Source organism: Mixophyes fleayi, chromosome 2, assembly GCF_038048845.1.
Source record: "Mixophyes fleayi isolate aMixFle1 chromosome 2, aMixFle1.hap1, whole genome shotgun sequence".
NCBI lineage: Eukaryota > Metazoa > Chordata > Amphibia > Anura > Limnodynastidae > Mixophyes > Mixophyes fleayi.
The window spans coordinates 165,822,230-165,840,795 of record NC_134403.1 but is presented as its reverse complement, the minus strand read 5'-3'; the positions used below and the strand labels follow the sequence as shown (position 1 = coordinate 165,840,795).

Below are 18,566 nucleotides of genomic sequence, written 5' to 3'. Positions count from 1 at the left end.
TAGAAATCTGTGCTTGTGAACCCTGTATGTGTATATAGGCCTAGATTTGTGGAAATGCCACACAAGACTGGACTTAGGACAATCTAGGGCAGGGGCAACACTGTACACTCTAGATACATAATTATTTTTATTTTTTGAGTGTAATGCATTATTATTTAAGTATAATAAATACTTAACCATGGGATCAAGTAGAGCTTAAACATTTACATATATTTATTTTATATAAATGAAATGCAGTGTGGGTAAGAACTATATAGAGATATATTGGTAGGGGGTGTAGAGGGGGACAGGGTGTGGTGACAATAAAATGCAGTATAGAGGCATTGTGATAAATAATGCGCATAGGTCCTAAAATATATGAGGGTTTTTTCTATCAGTTTAAATTTTAGTGGTCTATTTAACATTGATGTCGAGTGGCCAGCAGTGAGAATTATTTTGTATCGCTGCAGTATGCAGTATACATTATGTCCTGGTGCTGAAATTTATTTTACATTGGCAAGCCCTAATGAACCCAAAGTGCATATGCCCTTTGCGATGGGATCCGGCGCTGGACAAAGACAGGCTTCTCCAGCTGTGATGGAGTCCATAGGACTCCATTAAAAATGTAAGCTAACACCAACGTGAGATGTTAAATTGGGATATATCGCAGTCCCCATACAAGTCTATGGGGACTAGAGTGACAAGTTAAGCCAGGAGAAATCAGAGGTTTTGACCACTTCATAAATTAAAAGAAGAGCTGCGATGGCCATTCTAAGCTGCTTTCTCCAGATTTTTGGCTCATCATAGCTTAGTAAATAGACCCCTTAGACCAGTGGTGGGCAAACTCAGTCCTCAAGGGCTACCAACAGTTCATGTTTTTAGGATTTCTGTCTGTAGAAACAGCTGGGATAATTACTGACCCAGCCAAATAGATTAACTCAGCTGTGCATGATTAAAGAAATCCTAAAAACATGAACTGTTGGTAGCCCTTGAGGACTGAGTTTTCCCATCACTGCTTTAGACTAGGGATGTGCACCGGCGACTTTTGAGGTCTCGTGTTTTGTGTTTTGGATCCGGATTTTCGTTATTTTTGAGGTTCGGATTTGTCTCGCAAAACACTTGACGAAAGGTCTCGGTTCGGATTTAAGGTATTGGATTCGGATTTTTTTTGAAAAAAACATAAAAAGTTTAAAAATCAAGTTTTTGGGCTTATTTTCACTCCTAGGCTATTATTAACCTCAATAACATTCAATAACAAGCATTTCCACTAATTTACAGTGTATTCTGAACACCTCACAATATAGTTATTAGTCCAAAACGTTGCAAAAAGGTATCTTTCTGGACTGCGTAGAGGAGTGGGTCACCACAATATATCTTAAAAACCCTGAACTTTTATGATTCGCACCAATAATTGTACCTGGACTGCGTAGAGGAGTGGGTCACCACAATATATTAAAAACCCTGAACTTTTATGAATCGCACCAATAAATGTACCTGGACTGCGTAGAGGAGTGGGTCACCACAATATATTAAAAACCCTGAACTTTTATGAATCGCACCAATAAATGTACCTGGACTGCGTAGAGGAGTGGGTCACCACAATATCTTAAAAACCCTGAACTTTTATGAATCGCACCAATAAATGTACCTGGACTGCGTAGAGGAGTGGGTCACCACAATATATTAAAAACCCTGAACTTTTATGAATCGCACCAATAATTGTACCTGGACTGCGTAGAGGAGTGGGTCACCACAATATATTAAAAACCCTGAACTTTTATGAATCGCACCAATAAATGTACCTGGACTGCGTAGAGGAGTGGGTCACCACAATATATTAAAAACCCTGAACTTTTATGAATCGCACCAATAAATGTACCTGGACTGCGTAGAGGAGTGGGTCACCACAATATATTAAAAACCCTGAACTTTTATGAATCGCACCAATAAATGTACCTGGACTGCGTAGAGGAGTGGGTCACCACAATATATTAAAAACCCTGAACTTTTATGAATCGCACCAATAATTGTACCTGGACTGCGTAGAGGAGTGGGTCACCACAATATCTTAAAAACCCTGAACTTTTATGAATCGCACCAATAAATGTACCTGGACTGCGTAGAGGAGTGGGTCACCACAATATATATAATAAGAAAACCATCAACTTGTTTGATTCGCACCAATAAATGTACCTGGACTGCGTAGAGGAGTGGGTCACCACAATATATTAAAAACCCTGAACTTTTATGAATCGCACCAATAAATGTACCTGGACTGCGTAGAGGAGTGGGTCACCACAATATATTAAAAACCCTGAACTTTTATGAATCGCACCAATAAATGTACCTGGACTGCGTAGAGGAGTGGGTCACCACAATATCTTAAAAACCCTGAACTTTTATGAATCGCACCAATAAATGTACCTGGACTGCGTAGAGGAGTGGGCACTGGGCACCACAATAAAATATATAAAAAACCTTCAACAGGTCTGCATTACACTACACATACGGCTGCTCCTCCATCCTCTCCATCATATACATGTTGGAGTTTTAGCGTGTGACAACCTCTTGTTTTTGATAATGTCAGTGCATTTTGAATATTTTTCAATTTGCCCCACACCACTGAATGTACTTTATCTATGATACGCATCTATCTATCTTGACTGCGTAGTGTGGTGGCCCCGGTACACAATTTGGTACCGAGGCCACAATATAATTAAAAAACCCTCCACGTGTCAGAATTCCACCAAACAAGTATCTGGACTGCGTAGTGGGGTGGCCCCGGTACCCAACTTGATACCGGGGCCACAATAAAATAAATACACCCTCCACGTGTCAGAATTCCACCAAACAAGTATCTGGACTGCGTAGTGGGGTGGCCCCGGTACCCAACTTGATACCGGGGCCACAATACCTCCTCCAAACATGCTACAGACAATTCGTCATTGAGATCCCATTAAGTATGTTAAAGACAGACAGGGTCCAAGTGTTATTAGTTGACTTTGTAAAGAAAAAAACTGTCCCTGTTGCACATAGTCGTGCAATGAAGACTTACTTTTTCATTTAAAGGCACGATCTTTCAAGTGTAGTGTTTGTAAGTCTAAGTCATATTATACTTTTGGTAAAATTGGTTTTTTTTGTTCCTCTTTATGTTAATTAATTAGTAATAGAATTAAAGTAGGAAATAGAATTAAATAGAATTAAAGTAGGAAATAGAGTGGTATAGAGTTGTAGTGTGGTATAGATAGAGTGGTCCACACAATATAATAATAAAACCCTCAACTGGTCTGAATTCCACCAAACAAGTATCTTGACTGCGTAGTGTGGTGGCCCCGGTACACAATTTGGTACCGAGGCCACAATATAATTAAAAAACCCTCCACGTGTCGGAATTCCACCAAACAAGTATCTGGACTGCATAGTGGGGTGGCCCCGGTACCCAATTTGATACCGGGGCCACAATACCTCCTCAAAACATGCTCCAGACAATTCGTCATTGACAGACCCCAGACAGACAGGGTCGTAGTGTTATTGTTTGACTTTGTAAACCCAAAAAAATGTCCCTGTTGCACTTGCACATAGTCGTGCAATGAAGACTGACTTTTTCATTTAAAGGCACGATCTTTCAAGTGTAGTGTTTGTAAGTCTAAGTCATATTATACTTTTGGTAAAATTGGTTTTTTTTGTTCCTCTTTATGGTAATTAATTAGTAATAGAATTAAAGTAGGAAATAGAATTAAATAGAATTAAAGTAGGAAATAGAGTGGTATAGAGTTGTAGTGTGGTATAGATAGAGTGGTCCACACAATATAATAATAAAACCCTCAACTGGTCTGAATTCCACCAAACAAGTATCTTGACTGCGTAGTGTGGTGGCCCCGGTACCCAATTTGATACCGGGGCCACAATACCTCCTCAAAACATGCTCCAGACAATTCGTCATTGACAGACCCCAGACAGACAGGGTCGTAGTGTTATTGTTTGACTTTGTAAACCCAAAAAAATGTCCCTGTTGCACTTGCACATAGTCGTGCAATGAAGACTGACTTTTTCATTTAAAGGCACGATCTTTCAAGTGTCAGAAAGAGAGAGAAGACACAGGAGAGGAGAGTTGTAGCTGGGGACCTGGGGTGGAAGCTCCCAGGCTCCCCCAGCATTGCCTGGAAGTCTGAGCGTGGTGACTGAGCCAGGGCAAGGAATGTGTGCCCTGGATGAGGGGGAGAACTCCATGCCACTATAGTGAACCCAAGAGAGAGGGGGACACTGCACATGGAAGAGGCCCTGGAGTGAGGGCTGCTACAAGAGGCATGGTAGCTGTAGTGTCAGATCCTGAGGCTGAGAGTACACAGAGTGACGTGTCAGAGCACAGGAGACATTATCCCCGCAGAGGAGGGATGAGCTGCAGTTGAGAGGTCTGTTGTTGAAATAGGACATGCACACTTTAACAAACCAATCATTTCAGCGACAGGGCCTACCAAACAACTTTGACTGAAATGATTGGTTTGTTTGGGCCCCCACACCAAAAAAGCTATTCATCTCTCCCTGTACAGACTAAACAGGCTCTACTGAGGCAAGATGTCGTCCTCATCCTCAACCTCTGATTCCTCTCCCCCTACAGTGTGTACTTCCTCCTCATCACACATTATCAATTCGTCCCCGCTGGACTCCACAACCACAGGTCCCTCTGTAGTATCTGGAGGGCAGTGCTGTACTTCATTGAGGAATTGATTATTCATTTTTATAAACATCATTTTTTCAACGTTGTGAGGAAGCAACCTCCTTCGCCGCTCACTGACCAGGTTCCCCGCTGCACTAAAAACTCTTTCCGAGTACACACTGGAGGGGGGACAACTCAGGTAAAATAGAGCCAGTTTGTACAGGGGCTTCCAAACTGCCTTTTTTTCCTGCCAGTAACAATATGGACTGTCTGACATGTCTACTTGGATGGTGTCAGCAAAGTAATCATCCACAATTTTTTCTATTGTCACAGCATCCAATGCAGCGAGAGTAGACATGTCTGCAATGGTTGGCAGGTCCTTCAGTCCGGACCAGATGTTATCAGCATCCCCGCCAGTGCCTCTTTTGGGAAAACTGAGCTTTTTCCTCGCAGCCATAGATGTGGAAGAAAATGAGGGTGGAGCTGTTGGCATGTCACGGTCCTCTTCAGAGGACAATCTCCTGACCAGCAGGTCTTTGCACCGCTGTAGATTTGTGTCCGCCGGAAACAGAGACACAACATACGCTTTAAACCGAGGATCGAGCACGGTGGCCAGAATGTATTCCTCTGACTTTAAAAGAGTGACCACCCTCGGATCCTGGCAAAGCGTACGAAGGGCTACATCCACAAGAGCTACATGCTTGCTGTAATCGCAATGGCTTACCAGCTCCTCCCTCACTTTCTCCAGCTGCTTCTGCAACAGCCTGATCAGGGGAATGACCTGACTCAAGCTGGCAGTGTCGGAACTGACTTCTCGTGTGGCAAGTTCAAATGGCTGCAGAACCTTGCACAACACGGAAATCAGTCTCCACTGCGCTTGACTCAGGCGCATCCCCACTCCTTTGCCTATGTCGTAGGTGGCTGTGTAGGCCTGAATGGCCTTTTGCTGCTCCTCCATCCTCTGCAGCATATAGAGGGTGGAGTTCCAGCGCGTCACAACCTCTTGTTTGAGGTGATGGCAGGGCAGGTTCAAGCTTTTTTGATGTGCCTCTAGTTTGCGGTAGGCACTGGCTGAATGCCGAAAGTGTCCAGCAATTTTGCGGGCCACCGCAAGCATCTCCTGCACACCCCTGTCACTCTTGAGGTAATGCTGCACCACCAAATTAATGGTGTGGGCAAAACATGGGACGTGCTGGAAATTGCCCATATTTAATGCCCGCACAATGTTACTGGCATTGTCTGACACCACAAATCCCCATGAGAGTCTAAGTGGGGTAAGCCACTGGGAGATAATTTCCCTCATTTTCTCTAATATGTTGGCAGCGTTGTGCCTCTTATTAAAGCCTGTAATGCACAATGTTGCCTGCCTTTGCATGAGCAGCCATTTTGTAGATGCTGCTACTGATGCAGCTGTTGCTGTTGCTGCGGAAGGGGATGCATCTACCCAGTGGGCTGTCACAGTCATATAGTCCTTCGTTTGCCCAGAACCACTTGTCCACATGTCCGTGGTTAAGTGGACAGTGGGTACAACCGCATTTTTAAGAGCACTGAGGACACTTGATCGTACTTCTCTGTACATTTTTGGTATCGCCTGCCTAGTGAAGTGGAATCTCGAGGGGATTTGGTACCGGGGACACAATACCTCCATCAACCCTCTAAATCCCACTCCACTGATGGCGGACACCGGGCGCACGTCTAACACCAACATTGCAGTTACAGCCGCAGTTATACGCTTTGCAATAGGGTGACTACTATCGTATTTGGTGGTCATGGCAAACGACTGTTGGACGGTCAATTGTTTGGTGAAAGACTTAGCGGTCTTACGACTTCCCCTCTGGGAAGATGACCGACTAACAGCAGCAACAGCAGCAGTGGCAGTAGTAGGCGTACCGCTGCAGGATTCCTCGGATGAATCCCGTATTGAGGAGGACTCAGTCTGGCTGGTGACTTGGGCTGCAGGACTGAATCTGATGGAGATTGTGGAGGAAGTTGACGAGGAGGGTGTTGCTGGTGTGTATCCAACTGGACCACGGGATTTAGGTGTCCCTGTACCGATGAGGGTCCTAGCCCCAGTTCCTGAACTAACCACTGAACTATGAAGGTTATTCAGGTGACGTATAAGGGAGGATGTTCCTAGGTGGGCAAGATCCTTACCCCTGCTTATTTGAGCTTTACATAAGCTACATATTGCCATACATTGGTTGTCTGGATTTGGATAAAAATAACTCCAGACCGAAGAGGTGCATTTTTTGGTCTTCTGACCAGGCATGACGATGGGCTTTTTCATCCCATGGACATCAGCTGTTTCCCCCCCTGGTGCCTCATTTACAATAACCACATCACCATCCTCATCATCAAGTTCCTCCACAGCGCCAGCTACATCATCAATAGCCTCCTCCCGAGCCACCTCTTCCCGTACAGTGATGGGAAGGTCAGGCTTGACAACCACCAACACCCTTGGACTCGCCTTGGGGATTTGTGATAATTTCTCTTTAGAAGGCAGAGTTGTTTGCTGTTTTGTTGCTGACAGCATAACTCTCTTCAATTTTTTGTAGGGGGGGGGAGGAGGAGGAGGGCTAAGATCCGTGGGTGAAGCTGAACCACTAGTCATGAACACGGGCCAGGGCCTAAGCCGTTCCTTGCCACTCCGTGTCGTAAATGGCATATTGGCAACTTTACGTTTCTCCTCAGATGATTTTAAGTTTCTCTTTTTGCTACTTTTTCTTAACTTGGGCTTTTTGGATTTTACATGCCCGGTACTACGAGATTGGGCATCGGGCTTGGAAGACGACGTTGATGGCATTTCATCGTCTATGTCATGACTAGTGGCAGCAGCTTCAGCATTAGGAGGAAGTGGGTCTTGATCTTTCCCTACTTTATCCTCCAAATTTTTGGTCTCCATTATATGTAGCACAAGATACTGCAGAATGTGTGAACTTGGTAATATTGCAGTACCAATGGACTTATAATGCTGGATTGGTTTTGCAAATTTGGTTATAATTATTATATATTTTTTTTTTTTTTTAATTTTTTATTTTTTTTTACTTTTTTTTTATTTTTTACAAACTTGGGAATAATGGGGAAATAACTATGCCCTTAGAAGCACAGAGCACAGGACACAGCACCACTGGACTGAACAGGACACGGCACAGGACCCAGCAGCACTACGGAACTCAGCAGGACAGAGCACAGGACACAGCACCACTGGACTGATACTGCAGAATGTGTAAACTTTGTAATATTGCAGTACCACTGGACTTTTACTGCTGAATGTGTGAACTTGGTAATATTGCAGTACCAATGGACTTATAATGCTGGATTGGTTTTGCAAATTTGGTTATAATTATTATATATTTTTTATTTTTTTTAATTTTTTATTTTTTTTTACTTTTTTTTTATTTTTTACAAACTTGGGAATAATGGGGAAATAACTATGCCCTTAGAAGCACAGAGCACAGGACACAGCACCACTGGACTGAACAGGACACGGCACAGGACCCAGCAGCACTACGGAACTCAGCAGGACAGAGCACAGGACACAGCACCACTGGACTGATACTGCAGAATGTGTAAACTTTGTAATATTGCAGTACCACTGGACTTTTACTGCTGAATGTGTGAACTTGGTAATATTGCAGTACCAATGGGCTTATACTGCAGGATTGGTTGTGAAAATTTTGTGGTAATTAAAAAATATTAAAGTAGTTTTTGGTATTTTATAAAAAAAACTTTTTTTTATTTTTTTAAACACAGGGGAATATTGGGGAAATAACTATGCCCTTAGAAGCACAGAGCACAGGACACAGCACCACTGGACTGAACAGGACACAGCACAGGACCCAGCAGCACCACTGACCTCAGAAGGACAGAGCACAGCACACAGCACCACTGGACTGATACTGCAGAACACAGCACAGCACAGCACAGCACAGCACAGCACAGCACAGCACTAAACAGCACAGCACAGCACAGCACAGCACAGCACAGCACTAAACAGCACAGCACAGCACTAAACAGCACAGAACTAAACAGCACAGAACTAAACAGCACAGAACTAAACAGCACAGAGGACCACCTAACACACCCTCCCTCTACCCTGATCAATGCCCGAGTGAAGATGGCGGCGACTAGCGGGGAATTTATAGGATCCGAGTATCGCGAGATCCGACAACGGGATTATGAGTCAGAGCCTCAGTTTCACTTTTGAATTTGGCGCCAATACCCGGATCTGTCTCGGATCCGACTCGGATCCGCAACGTTCGGGTGGGCTCGGATTTCAGAAATCCGAGCGCGCTCATCCCTACTTTAGACTAAACATTATCAGTACTATTTCTGTTTCTGCTTTAATTATTACACAACTCTGTAAGAAACAATTGCTTGTATACAGTTTTGACTTAATTTTCTCCTCTTGCTAGGTTGTGGTCACTTTGGAAACTTGACACCAGTGCCACATTTCCTGTAATAAGTTATAAATACACTTTTAACGTCATTGGTCAGACAAAAGAGATCACTTCTACTACTACTACGTGCAAATTAATATACACATTTCTTTCTACCCCATGCAACCAAAAAGCTGTTCATAACAAATAATTCTGCCTCATATTAAATGGAGCTTCCGTGTTACCATGGAAGCATAAGTAAGCAAACTGGTGAAAATCTTCTGCTACGAAATGGAAAGAATGGAAGTTATTTGCTAAGGGACAGCGAATCAGTTTCTGGAGCCTTATGTCTTTGTATCTTGTAAGTATAACTTGATTTTGTATTGATTAAATTTGTGGGGAAGCATACAGGACTATAAGCAAATCATAATTTATTACAATACACATAGATGTTTATAACTCCACTCCACTTGTCCACTCAATGCAATGATCTTAAAGTTTTGTATAAATCACATGCATGGAAATGTAGAACATGTGTTGCATAATGTACCCGAAAAAACACTTCAGCATAGTAAGTTTTCTTATAAGTTGTGTATAGTGAACATTATGAGAGTGTGGTCTGTTAGATGGAGAGGAAAAAAAGAGAGAATCTTCACCATTCTAACAATGTGTGTAATGTGCAATGTGTGCTTTGATACAGAGTATTAGAGTGTTTTGACATGTAAGTTTATCAACAAAATAAGTCTGTTACATAGCAAGAGACTAAGGGGTAAATTTTACTATGCGGCGGTTTCGCAGAAGTGATTTTCTTCAAACAGCAATTTTATTAAAGACAAACCTGATGGGCTTTGTCTTTAGAAACAATGCCGTTTTAAAAAAATGGCTGCAAAGCGCCGGGAATTGGTGGCTCTAAGAGTTTGATTCAACTAGACGTGGTGATCAGTAGAAACAATACAACATTTGTCATCATGGTATGTTTATGGTTAAAATATTTGCAAATTTTTATTTGCATCTCATAAAGTTATGAGCAAGAATTAGCAAAGCTTTCTGTACTATATTTGCCGGTAATTTGCATAGAAACATCTCAAGGCTAATTGAATCTGCCTCTAAAAGAGAAAGTGCCCTGTGTATTTTGGTGTTCACAAGCGCAATATCGGCTATGAGTCTATGTTTGTGATTATGTTCTACTACAGTACAATAACAGTTGTCCTGGATATGAGCTTGTGGACAGAAAGGCAACTCTTTTCATTTTTGTCTGTTTGTACAGAGGAAACATAGACACTATTGTTTTCATTTATTTAAATATCTAAATACAATCAGAACTACAGATTGCTCTATGATGACAATGAATGTTTATTTTCAGGGAGGATTACGTGTTACAATCAAGTGTAGAAATTTAAGTCGTTAGACAATAGTCTTAAATGGAAAAAAATACTAGGTACGGTATAGATTGTAAGCTTGCAAGCAGGGTTCTCTTACCTCTCTGTATGTATGTATTACCCAGTATTGTTTTATTAATGTTTGTTCCCAATTGTAAAGCGCTATGGAATTTGCTGGCGCTATATAAAATAAATGATTATGATGATGATGATGACAGACAGACAGACAGACAGACAGACAGACAGACAGACAGATAGATAGATAGATACACTATCACATGGTGTTAGCTGTCAGGGTCAAGCTGTACATAGAGGAAGAACACTGCACTCAACTTCTTGCAGCAGTAAAGTGAGCTCAGTATCATTTTCTTTCAAATATAAACACATGTATGTTTCAACCTAACCCTATCCCTTTATATGTATATACAAAATATAAATAGTTTACAAATATTACAATTCCTGATGTTTTGGCACTCTCGGAAACAGGATTATTATTGACCATTAAAGCTCTATGCATATTTTGCTGTAACCTAGGATTTTCATTGTCACATCTAAAAAGCATAGTTGTCACTTGTTCATAATTTCCCAGGACAGTCCCAGGTTTTAAGGATTTGTCCCTAGAAATGTCTTCAATTTTCAGAATAAACCAACTTATCAATACAATTTTACATATAGTATATTTTTGAGTGCTATTTTTACTCTCTATTTATTGAATATGAGTAGTTAAAATATAAAAAATGACATTATAATCAATGTTTTATAAAATGTAATGATGGGGATTATAATACACGAATACCCAGCAGTCTTGTTCTTGGTATGCTTAAATGCCTCTACTCAGCAGCAAGGTGGACATGTTGACAAGTGTGTCTATTTTGTAAAGAAATACAAAAAAAAAAATAAAACATTAAAGCATCTGCAAAACCTGCTAATTGTAATGTACCAGCCTAATTAATCAATTTTGCAATGATAGGTTTGGAAGATTGATCTATACATACAGAATTTTTCAAAATAGTAATGGGTTATACAAGATTCAGGTAAGACAACTACATTCCATATACATTCATAATCTTGTTTCATGCTTTTTTTACTTTTATTTATTATCATTATTCTATACTGTATGTCATTTATTGAATTCAGCAAATGAAAAATACATTTTCCCATGTTGTGTGTTTTCAAATATTTAAAACATACAGCATTATTAATTTTACTTCTTTTCTTTGACAACAATTTAAATAGATAACATACTGGCTTTATTTGAATGCGTGTTACTTTGTTTTATCTCTACAGTAATGATCAATGATCATGAATCCGGCTGTGGTCACACTGTATGCACAACAGAGCTTGTAAGAGCTTGTAAGAGCATGGGGGGTATTACTTAGAAAAGTCTATAGACATTTAGAAAAGCAACAAATAACTCATATACTATTAAGAGGCAGAGGCATAGTGGTGGATTTCCACTGTTTGGGGAACAGAGTAGTAGACATATCTCCCATATGTCCCTGCAGTTGTGACAAAGACCTGACAGCGTGGGCCAATCCCCAAAATCGGAAATGTCCGAACAATATTGGGGTGGTTAACAGACTGCTGTTCTCTCCTACCTGTTCTTGCAGGCTTGATTACTTGCTTGTGGTGTCTTAAACTCAATTGCTGCTTAGGGGTAAAAAATAAGCCACACTTTTATGCGCGTATGCCAATGTGCTCACATCTGACACTTACACCTGCTTGTGACTTGAGACGCGGGACGGGAGCGATCTAACATAGGCCGAGTACACTAAGAGCTTGTTTGGACTTGTGCAAGTACACGCTGATGATGATGGCAGTTGCCAGCACTTTCTTTCTTCAATGATCATGATCAGTGCTTTCTTCAATGATCATCTATATATTATATATATTATATATACATATATTATACGATTTTGTGGGCATATTTTAAAATGAATTGTTTTGCTAAATGTATTCTAAGGTGAGAAGGAATATTATATCTGCTCTTTTATAGTGTTTTTTTTTTAATTTAAAGCAACCCTAATAGTGAATGTGTTTTTTGCTATCAAAACAAATGTTAAATAACTTTTCTTATCCTTATGACCTGGTTGTGTGTATGAGTGTATCTGGGTATATGTATATCTGATGTAAACTGGCACATATGCCACTTGTAATAAATACGCCTCAGCATATGGGCTCCAGACCGATGTCTGATCCACAGCTACAGGAAAACGTTTAGTTGAGGTTATTGCTGCCGAAGGAGGGTCAACCAGCTATTAAATCCAAGGATTCACATACATTTCCACCCTGCGCTGTGTAAGTATCAAGTATCAAGTGATAGTGATGATGGTCGCATATGCATGCTAGAACATGTGTTTGCAATCAAGAACAACTCTAAAAATGCATTTTATGTACTGTAGACATTCAGAACATACTGATGCAAGTTCATTGGAGGAAAAAACTTAAATACAATTTAATTAATTTTATTTATGTTTTTTCATTAATGACTATGGACCTGATTCATTAAGGAAATTTAAGCAAATAATTGAGAATGTTTTCTTACTTAAGTGTTCTGGACAAAACCATGTTACGATGCAAGGGGTGCAAATGAGTTTATTATTTTGCACATAAAGAAAATACTGGCTGTTTTTTCATGTAGCACACAAATATTTGCTAGCTTATTTGTACACTGAAATTTAATGTTGATCTAGGACATGCCCTATCCCAAATATAAATCTGCCATCACATTTTAAATTTACCTCCCCTCCAATGCAACATGGTTTTGCCTTACTTGCTTACTTTTGCTTAACTTTCCTTAATGAATCAGGCCCTATATTATTAACAGTTGACAATAACTGAATACTCTTTTCTGTCCGTTCTGCTGGGACTTTATATTCCAGATATGTATTATACGTATCCTACAGAGTGTTGTGTCTATGTCAATACAGCAAGTGCCGCTTATGCAGAATGTACCTAGAACCATATTCAACAAGAAATGTTTCTTCAGATCCGCTTCTAGTTCAATACGGACATTTGTATGCCAGTATTATGTGTTTTTTAAAAAAAACAAAAAACAAACACAATACATTCATTTTCCATGCCTTAATGAATCAGGCCTATTATTTTTTAGGATTTCCATCAAAAAACTGTAAATATACATCATACTGTTCCTGTGTGTTATCCACATCACCATTACACAGTTAATGTTATATTATCTGCTCACTTTAGACTGCGGAAGGAGTTAAAGAAAAGTTCTTTAGAAACCTCAAGGATCTCATATTCAGTTATGAAAATCCTAATCAAGGACTGGTTCATTCTCTGACTTTTCCTGTTAACAAAGAGTCACCTGAGCAGATTCATTTTAGGTTCAAAGGTTCCTTAAAGTGTAGACTTGAACCAGAGGGCACATATGCAGGTAATTATATTGGAGAATATTATATGATATAATAAAGATTTCAGCTATGAATGGATAATATCAAATGAATGTGGAAGGTCTTATACAATAAAGAATAATCTGTTTTTAGGACACCCTGCATTATACTTTAAAATAGTTAGGATACATTTTTTCATATAAGTTTGTAATCTTAGGTGTAAAAAGTCACTGAACCTGAAACACATATAGGGAGGTTGATAGAGTGTTAATTATATCTTAATTTGTGAAACCTATAAAAAGTTAGGCTATGTACATATGGGTGTTCAAAAACAATGTTGAATTTGCAAAACAGAAACCAGACAACATCCCCAACATATGAAAAGGAAGCATAAACAATAAGGGTGTAGGTAAAAGCCAGAACCACACTAAAAGCATAGAAGTAGCCACATCCACGCTCACTTCACACAAAAAGCCAAACACAAATAACCAGATCCATAGTAAATTCACAAAAAAACGTGATTCTCACAAACAAGCAGATACATTCTAAAAAAGCCATACAAAAAGCCTTACCTATACTAAATTCACAGATAAAGCCAGATCCACACTAAATTCACACTAAAAGCCAGATCCACACTAAATTCACACAACAAGCTGGATCCACACTAAATTCACACAGCATGCTGGATCCATACTAAATTAACTCAAAAAGATGGATCTACTATAAAAACACACATACGCAGATGCTGCCAGATCCATACCTCATGCAAATAGACGCTCAGTTAAAAAAATAATAATTGACATAAAGAATCATAAAACCTATTGGATCCATACACAATTCCCATAAACACACCAGAATCTATACCTTAATTACATTAATGCCTAACTAACTGAAATAAACAGATTCTGTTGGAACCATGAATAATTCACAAGCACAAATATATGCAGCAGAATCAGTGCTATTCTGTATGAATTTAGTGTGGATCTGGGTGTAGTTATGTGAATTGAGTGTGGATCCGTCTTTTTGTGTGGATACTGGTATGTTTCTGTGAATTTAGCGTGGATCCGGCTTTTTGTGTGAATTAATGTCGATCCAAATTTTTGTATGATTATGGGTGAGTGTGTGAATTTAGTGAGGATCTGGCTTTTTGCTTGAAATTAGTGTGGATACGGTTGAGTGTGTGAAATTAGCGTGGATCCAGCTTTTTGTGTCAATTTAGTACAGATCCAGATTGTTGTGTGGATCCAGGTGTGTGTGAATTTAATGTGGATCTGACTTTTTGTGTAGATTTGCGTGTGTTTGTATAATTTGTCCTAGTTGCCAGTGTGTGTGTGAATTTAGTTTGGAGCCGTGTTTTTTGTGTGAATTTAGTGTGAACCTGGGTGTGTTTGTATGAATTTAGTGCAAATTTGGGTGGTTTTGTGTGAATTCAGTGTGGATCCAGCAAGATCCTTGTGAGTTTTGTGTGAATTTAGTGTGGATCCAGGTGGTTTTGTGTATATTTAGTATGGATCCATGTGTATTTGTATGAACTTAGTGTTGATTTGGCTGTGTTTTTGTGAATTTAGTGTGAATTCAGATATGGCAAGGTCCTTGTGTGTTTGTTTGTCTGAGTTTTTGTGAATCTGTGTGTATTTGTATAAGTTTAGTATGGAGATGGGTGTATTTGTGTGACTTTAGTGTGAATTTGGCTGGCTTTGGTTAAATTCAGTATCTGGCAAGGTGTGTGTGTGTGTGTGTGTTATTTTGCATCTGACTTTTTGTGTGAATTTAGTGTGTATCCCGGTGTGTAAATGTGTGTGAATTTATTGTGGATCTGGCTGGTTTTGTGTGAATTCAGTGTGGAGTGGACCCAGCAAGATCTTTGTGTGTCTGTATAAATTTAGTGTGGATCTGGCTGTTTGTGTATATTTAGCATGGTACTGGCTTTTTATGTACATTTAGGGTATATTTACTAAACTGTGGGTTTGAAAAAGTGAAGATGTTGCCTATAGCAACCAGAATCAAGCTGTCATTTATTTAGTACATTCTATAAAATGACAGCTAGAATCTGATTGGTGGCTATAGGCAACATCTCCACTTTTTCAAACCCGCAGTTTATTAAATATATCCTTTAGTATGAGTCCAATTTTTTTTTATGTATTTACTATGGATCCGTCTTTTGCCCTGTTTCAAACAATAGTGCTGTGCAATCATGTCATATGCTATTACATCTTGTTAGAGCTGACTGAACTACTACAACAATCCTTTATGAGAAATGCTATACTAATGTCTGACCATGAGTTGCAAAGTGTTCCGTACAGTCTGTTGCTCTTGTATCACTTATCATAGAAACCTTTCTAATAGATCATTAGACAACTTTTAAGCAAAAGTGCTGTTTATTTGCATTCAACACAATCACACCACATAAACAATGTAAACCTAGCCTAAATAATTACAACAACATTTGTACTGTAATAGCATACCTCATAACTGTCCCAATTTAGGCGGGACAGTCCCTCTTCATGGGCTCAGACCCACTGTCAGCTTTGTCACGCTCGGGTCATAATGTTGGGAGGTAAATCCATTCACTGCTGCTCTGCATAGCAGAATAGCGGTGAACGCATGACATGCACACCAGACACTGGTGCACGTGGCAATGAAAGAGTATTTTGTGGATAGGGTAAGAGGAAAAGGGGCGGTCTAGAGCTATCAGAGTGCTAGGCACTCTCCCAGGGGTTAGCCATGCCCCCCCATTGTGACGCAGACATGTCACCATGAGGAAGCAGAAAGGTCCCTTTTCTTTGTCTGTCCTGCTTTGAAGTCCCTCAGTGTTGGAAGGTATGCTATAGGAGCGAATACATTTCTGATGTATCTTAGGGTTCATCCACACAGGTATACAGGTCACATTGCCCCTCTGCTTGTCCTGTGTTCCATTCAGCACAGTTAATCTGAAACAGAACTTTACAAAGTATAATAGACCCACAGGGTGACCATCAACACTGGAGACAAGTACTCGTCAGAGCATAATTCAGCTTGTAGCATTTTTTCCGTCTTATAGCCCATGTGGATTGAATGGAACTCCACTAAAGTGAAGGTGCAAAGCAGGCTGAACCCATGTGTATGGTAAAACTCATATTCAGAGACCAGGGGCCTGATTCATTAAGGATCTTAACTTAAGAAACATTTTATTTCAGTCTCCTGGACAAAACTATGTTACAATGCAAGGGGTGCAAATTAGTATTCTGTTTTGCACATAAGTTAAATACTTAGTTTTTTCATGTAGCACACAAATACTTGATAGCTTATTTGTACACTGAAATTTAAAGTTGATATTTGTGTGCTATATGAAAAAACAGTCAGTATTTAACTTATGTGCAAAACAGAATACTAATTTGCACCCCTTGCATTGTAACATGGTTTTGTCCAGTAGACTGAAATAAGAAGTTTCTTAAGTTAAGATCCTTAATGAATCAGGCCCCAGATTCTCACACCTTACTACTATTCACAGAATAACCCCTCATTAAGCTACAATTTATTGACACAAAACCAAATTATTGCTACCAGTTTATCAAAACTATGCAGAGATTGCTATGCAATGTGGTTATCTGGATACTTTAGGCCTTATGCTATTAATGATGATAGGATGTTGCTTGCTAAAGTAACTTATGTTCTTAAAATACACTCTTTTAAAGAAATAAGTCCAGAAGGTAAAACATGATACAAATGTATACTACACATATATACATACGTCTTGTGGTAAAATTGTGATACCAGAATACCACCAGTACCATACGCTCATTGTATTCATTTATTTCAGAGGTTGATGAAAGAGACTATGTGCAAGTCCTACCTTCTCCAACTGCAAACAAGTAGGAAATACATTTTAAAGAAAGACATCATTTTGAACAAGTAAATAATTATCAATACAAACATGATGTATTTCAAAGGATCCCACGGAAGATCAGATTTGGGGACTGCGCGAGTCAAAAAAATAATTCTGGTCATGCCGTTATATTTTTTTTAAGGATACACTTGAAACAGAACCTGAAAAATTATAATATAATGCATAAATTTCTGTACTATGGACAAGTTTTCATTAACTTATAAATAGCAGCATCTGAACTGTAGTCTTGAATTGTTAATAAACCATTATTTTTCATTTATGTATTTATATATATACATGTATATTTTTATATGATTAATGCACAAACATTGTATTGATTGCCATGATGATCTTACATTAAATAAATTTGTAGTTGGAAAAATTTTTGGGATCAGAACATAAAAAAATCTAGAAAAATATCAACTCATTATCATTATTAGCAACTATCATTAAATGAAACAGTACAGTATCTCCCTATTGACAATAAATCTGCAAACATTGTTAAAGATAACTGAAGGCAGGTCATTGACTGGAAGGCATATAAGCGCCCAGGTTAGAGTAGAAGATGCAGTTGGATGCCCTGCAAGAGTTAATATAAAGGAGGTTTGTAAGTTGTAGTTTGTTAGCCAATCAGAAAGAATTTTGGGGATGGACTGAGCTGGGGAGGTTTTATAAGCATAATAGCATTTCTTCCTTGTCACTGGAAATTTCGATGTAGTAGGTTACTGTGGAAGGTAAAGTTCACTAAAAAGGAAATTTATTGTGTATTCTCTTCGTTTTGTGTTTTTTTTGCTGTCTTTTGTTATTCTGCTTTTTTCTTATCCTCTCCCTTTCTGTCTGATTTTCGTTTTTTTCTTTCTCCCCTTTAACTTTTGCCTATCTTCTCCCCAGCTCCCCACCCCATTTGCCATTTTCCTTTTCATTGTTTCCATCCGCTCTTCCTCAGAAGTGCAC

General features: G+C 39.3%; 1 protein-coding gene across 1 annotated transcript; it reads left to right on the top strand.

Moving 5' to 3' along the window:
- The first annotated feature begins 9,062 nt into the window (after window positions 1-9,062).
- On the top strand, window positions 9,063-17,892 carry LOC142140245 (SH2 domain-containing protein 1B-like). The gene is made up of 4 exons (XM_075198069.1): window positions 9,063-9,376; window positions 11,365-11,428; window positions 13,605-13,791; window positions 17,547-17,892. Exons 1-4 carry the CDS (start codon window positions 9,243-9,245, stop codon window positions 17,600-17,602), a joined length of 441 nt encoding a protein of 146 aa, XP_075054170.1. The 5' UTR covers window positions 9,063-9,242; the 3' UTR covers window positions 17,603-17,892.
- The last annotated feature ends 674 nt before the right edge of the window (window positions 17,893-18,566 follow it).

Excerpts from the sequence above, each read along its gene's own strand:
- LOC142140245 (XM_075198069.1), top strand. The coding sequence starts at position 9,243 with ATGGAGCTTCCGTGTTACCATGGAAGCATAAGTAAGCAAACTGGTGAA. Across the intron at positions 9,377-11,364 it reads GCCTTATGTCTTTGTATCTT|GTTTGGAAGATTGATCTATA; the intron begins GTAAGTATAACT and ends TTGCAATGATAG. Across the intron at positions 13,792-17,546 it reads ACCAGAGGGCACATATGCAG|AGGTTGATGAAAGAGACTAT; the intron begins GTAATTATATTG and ends CATTTATTTCAG.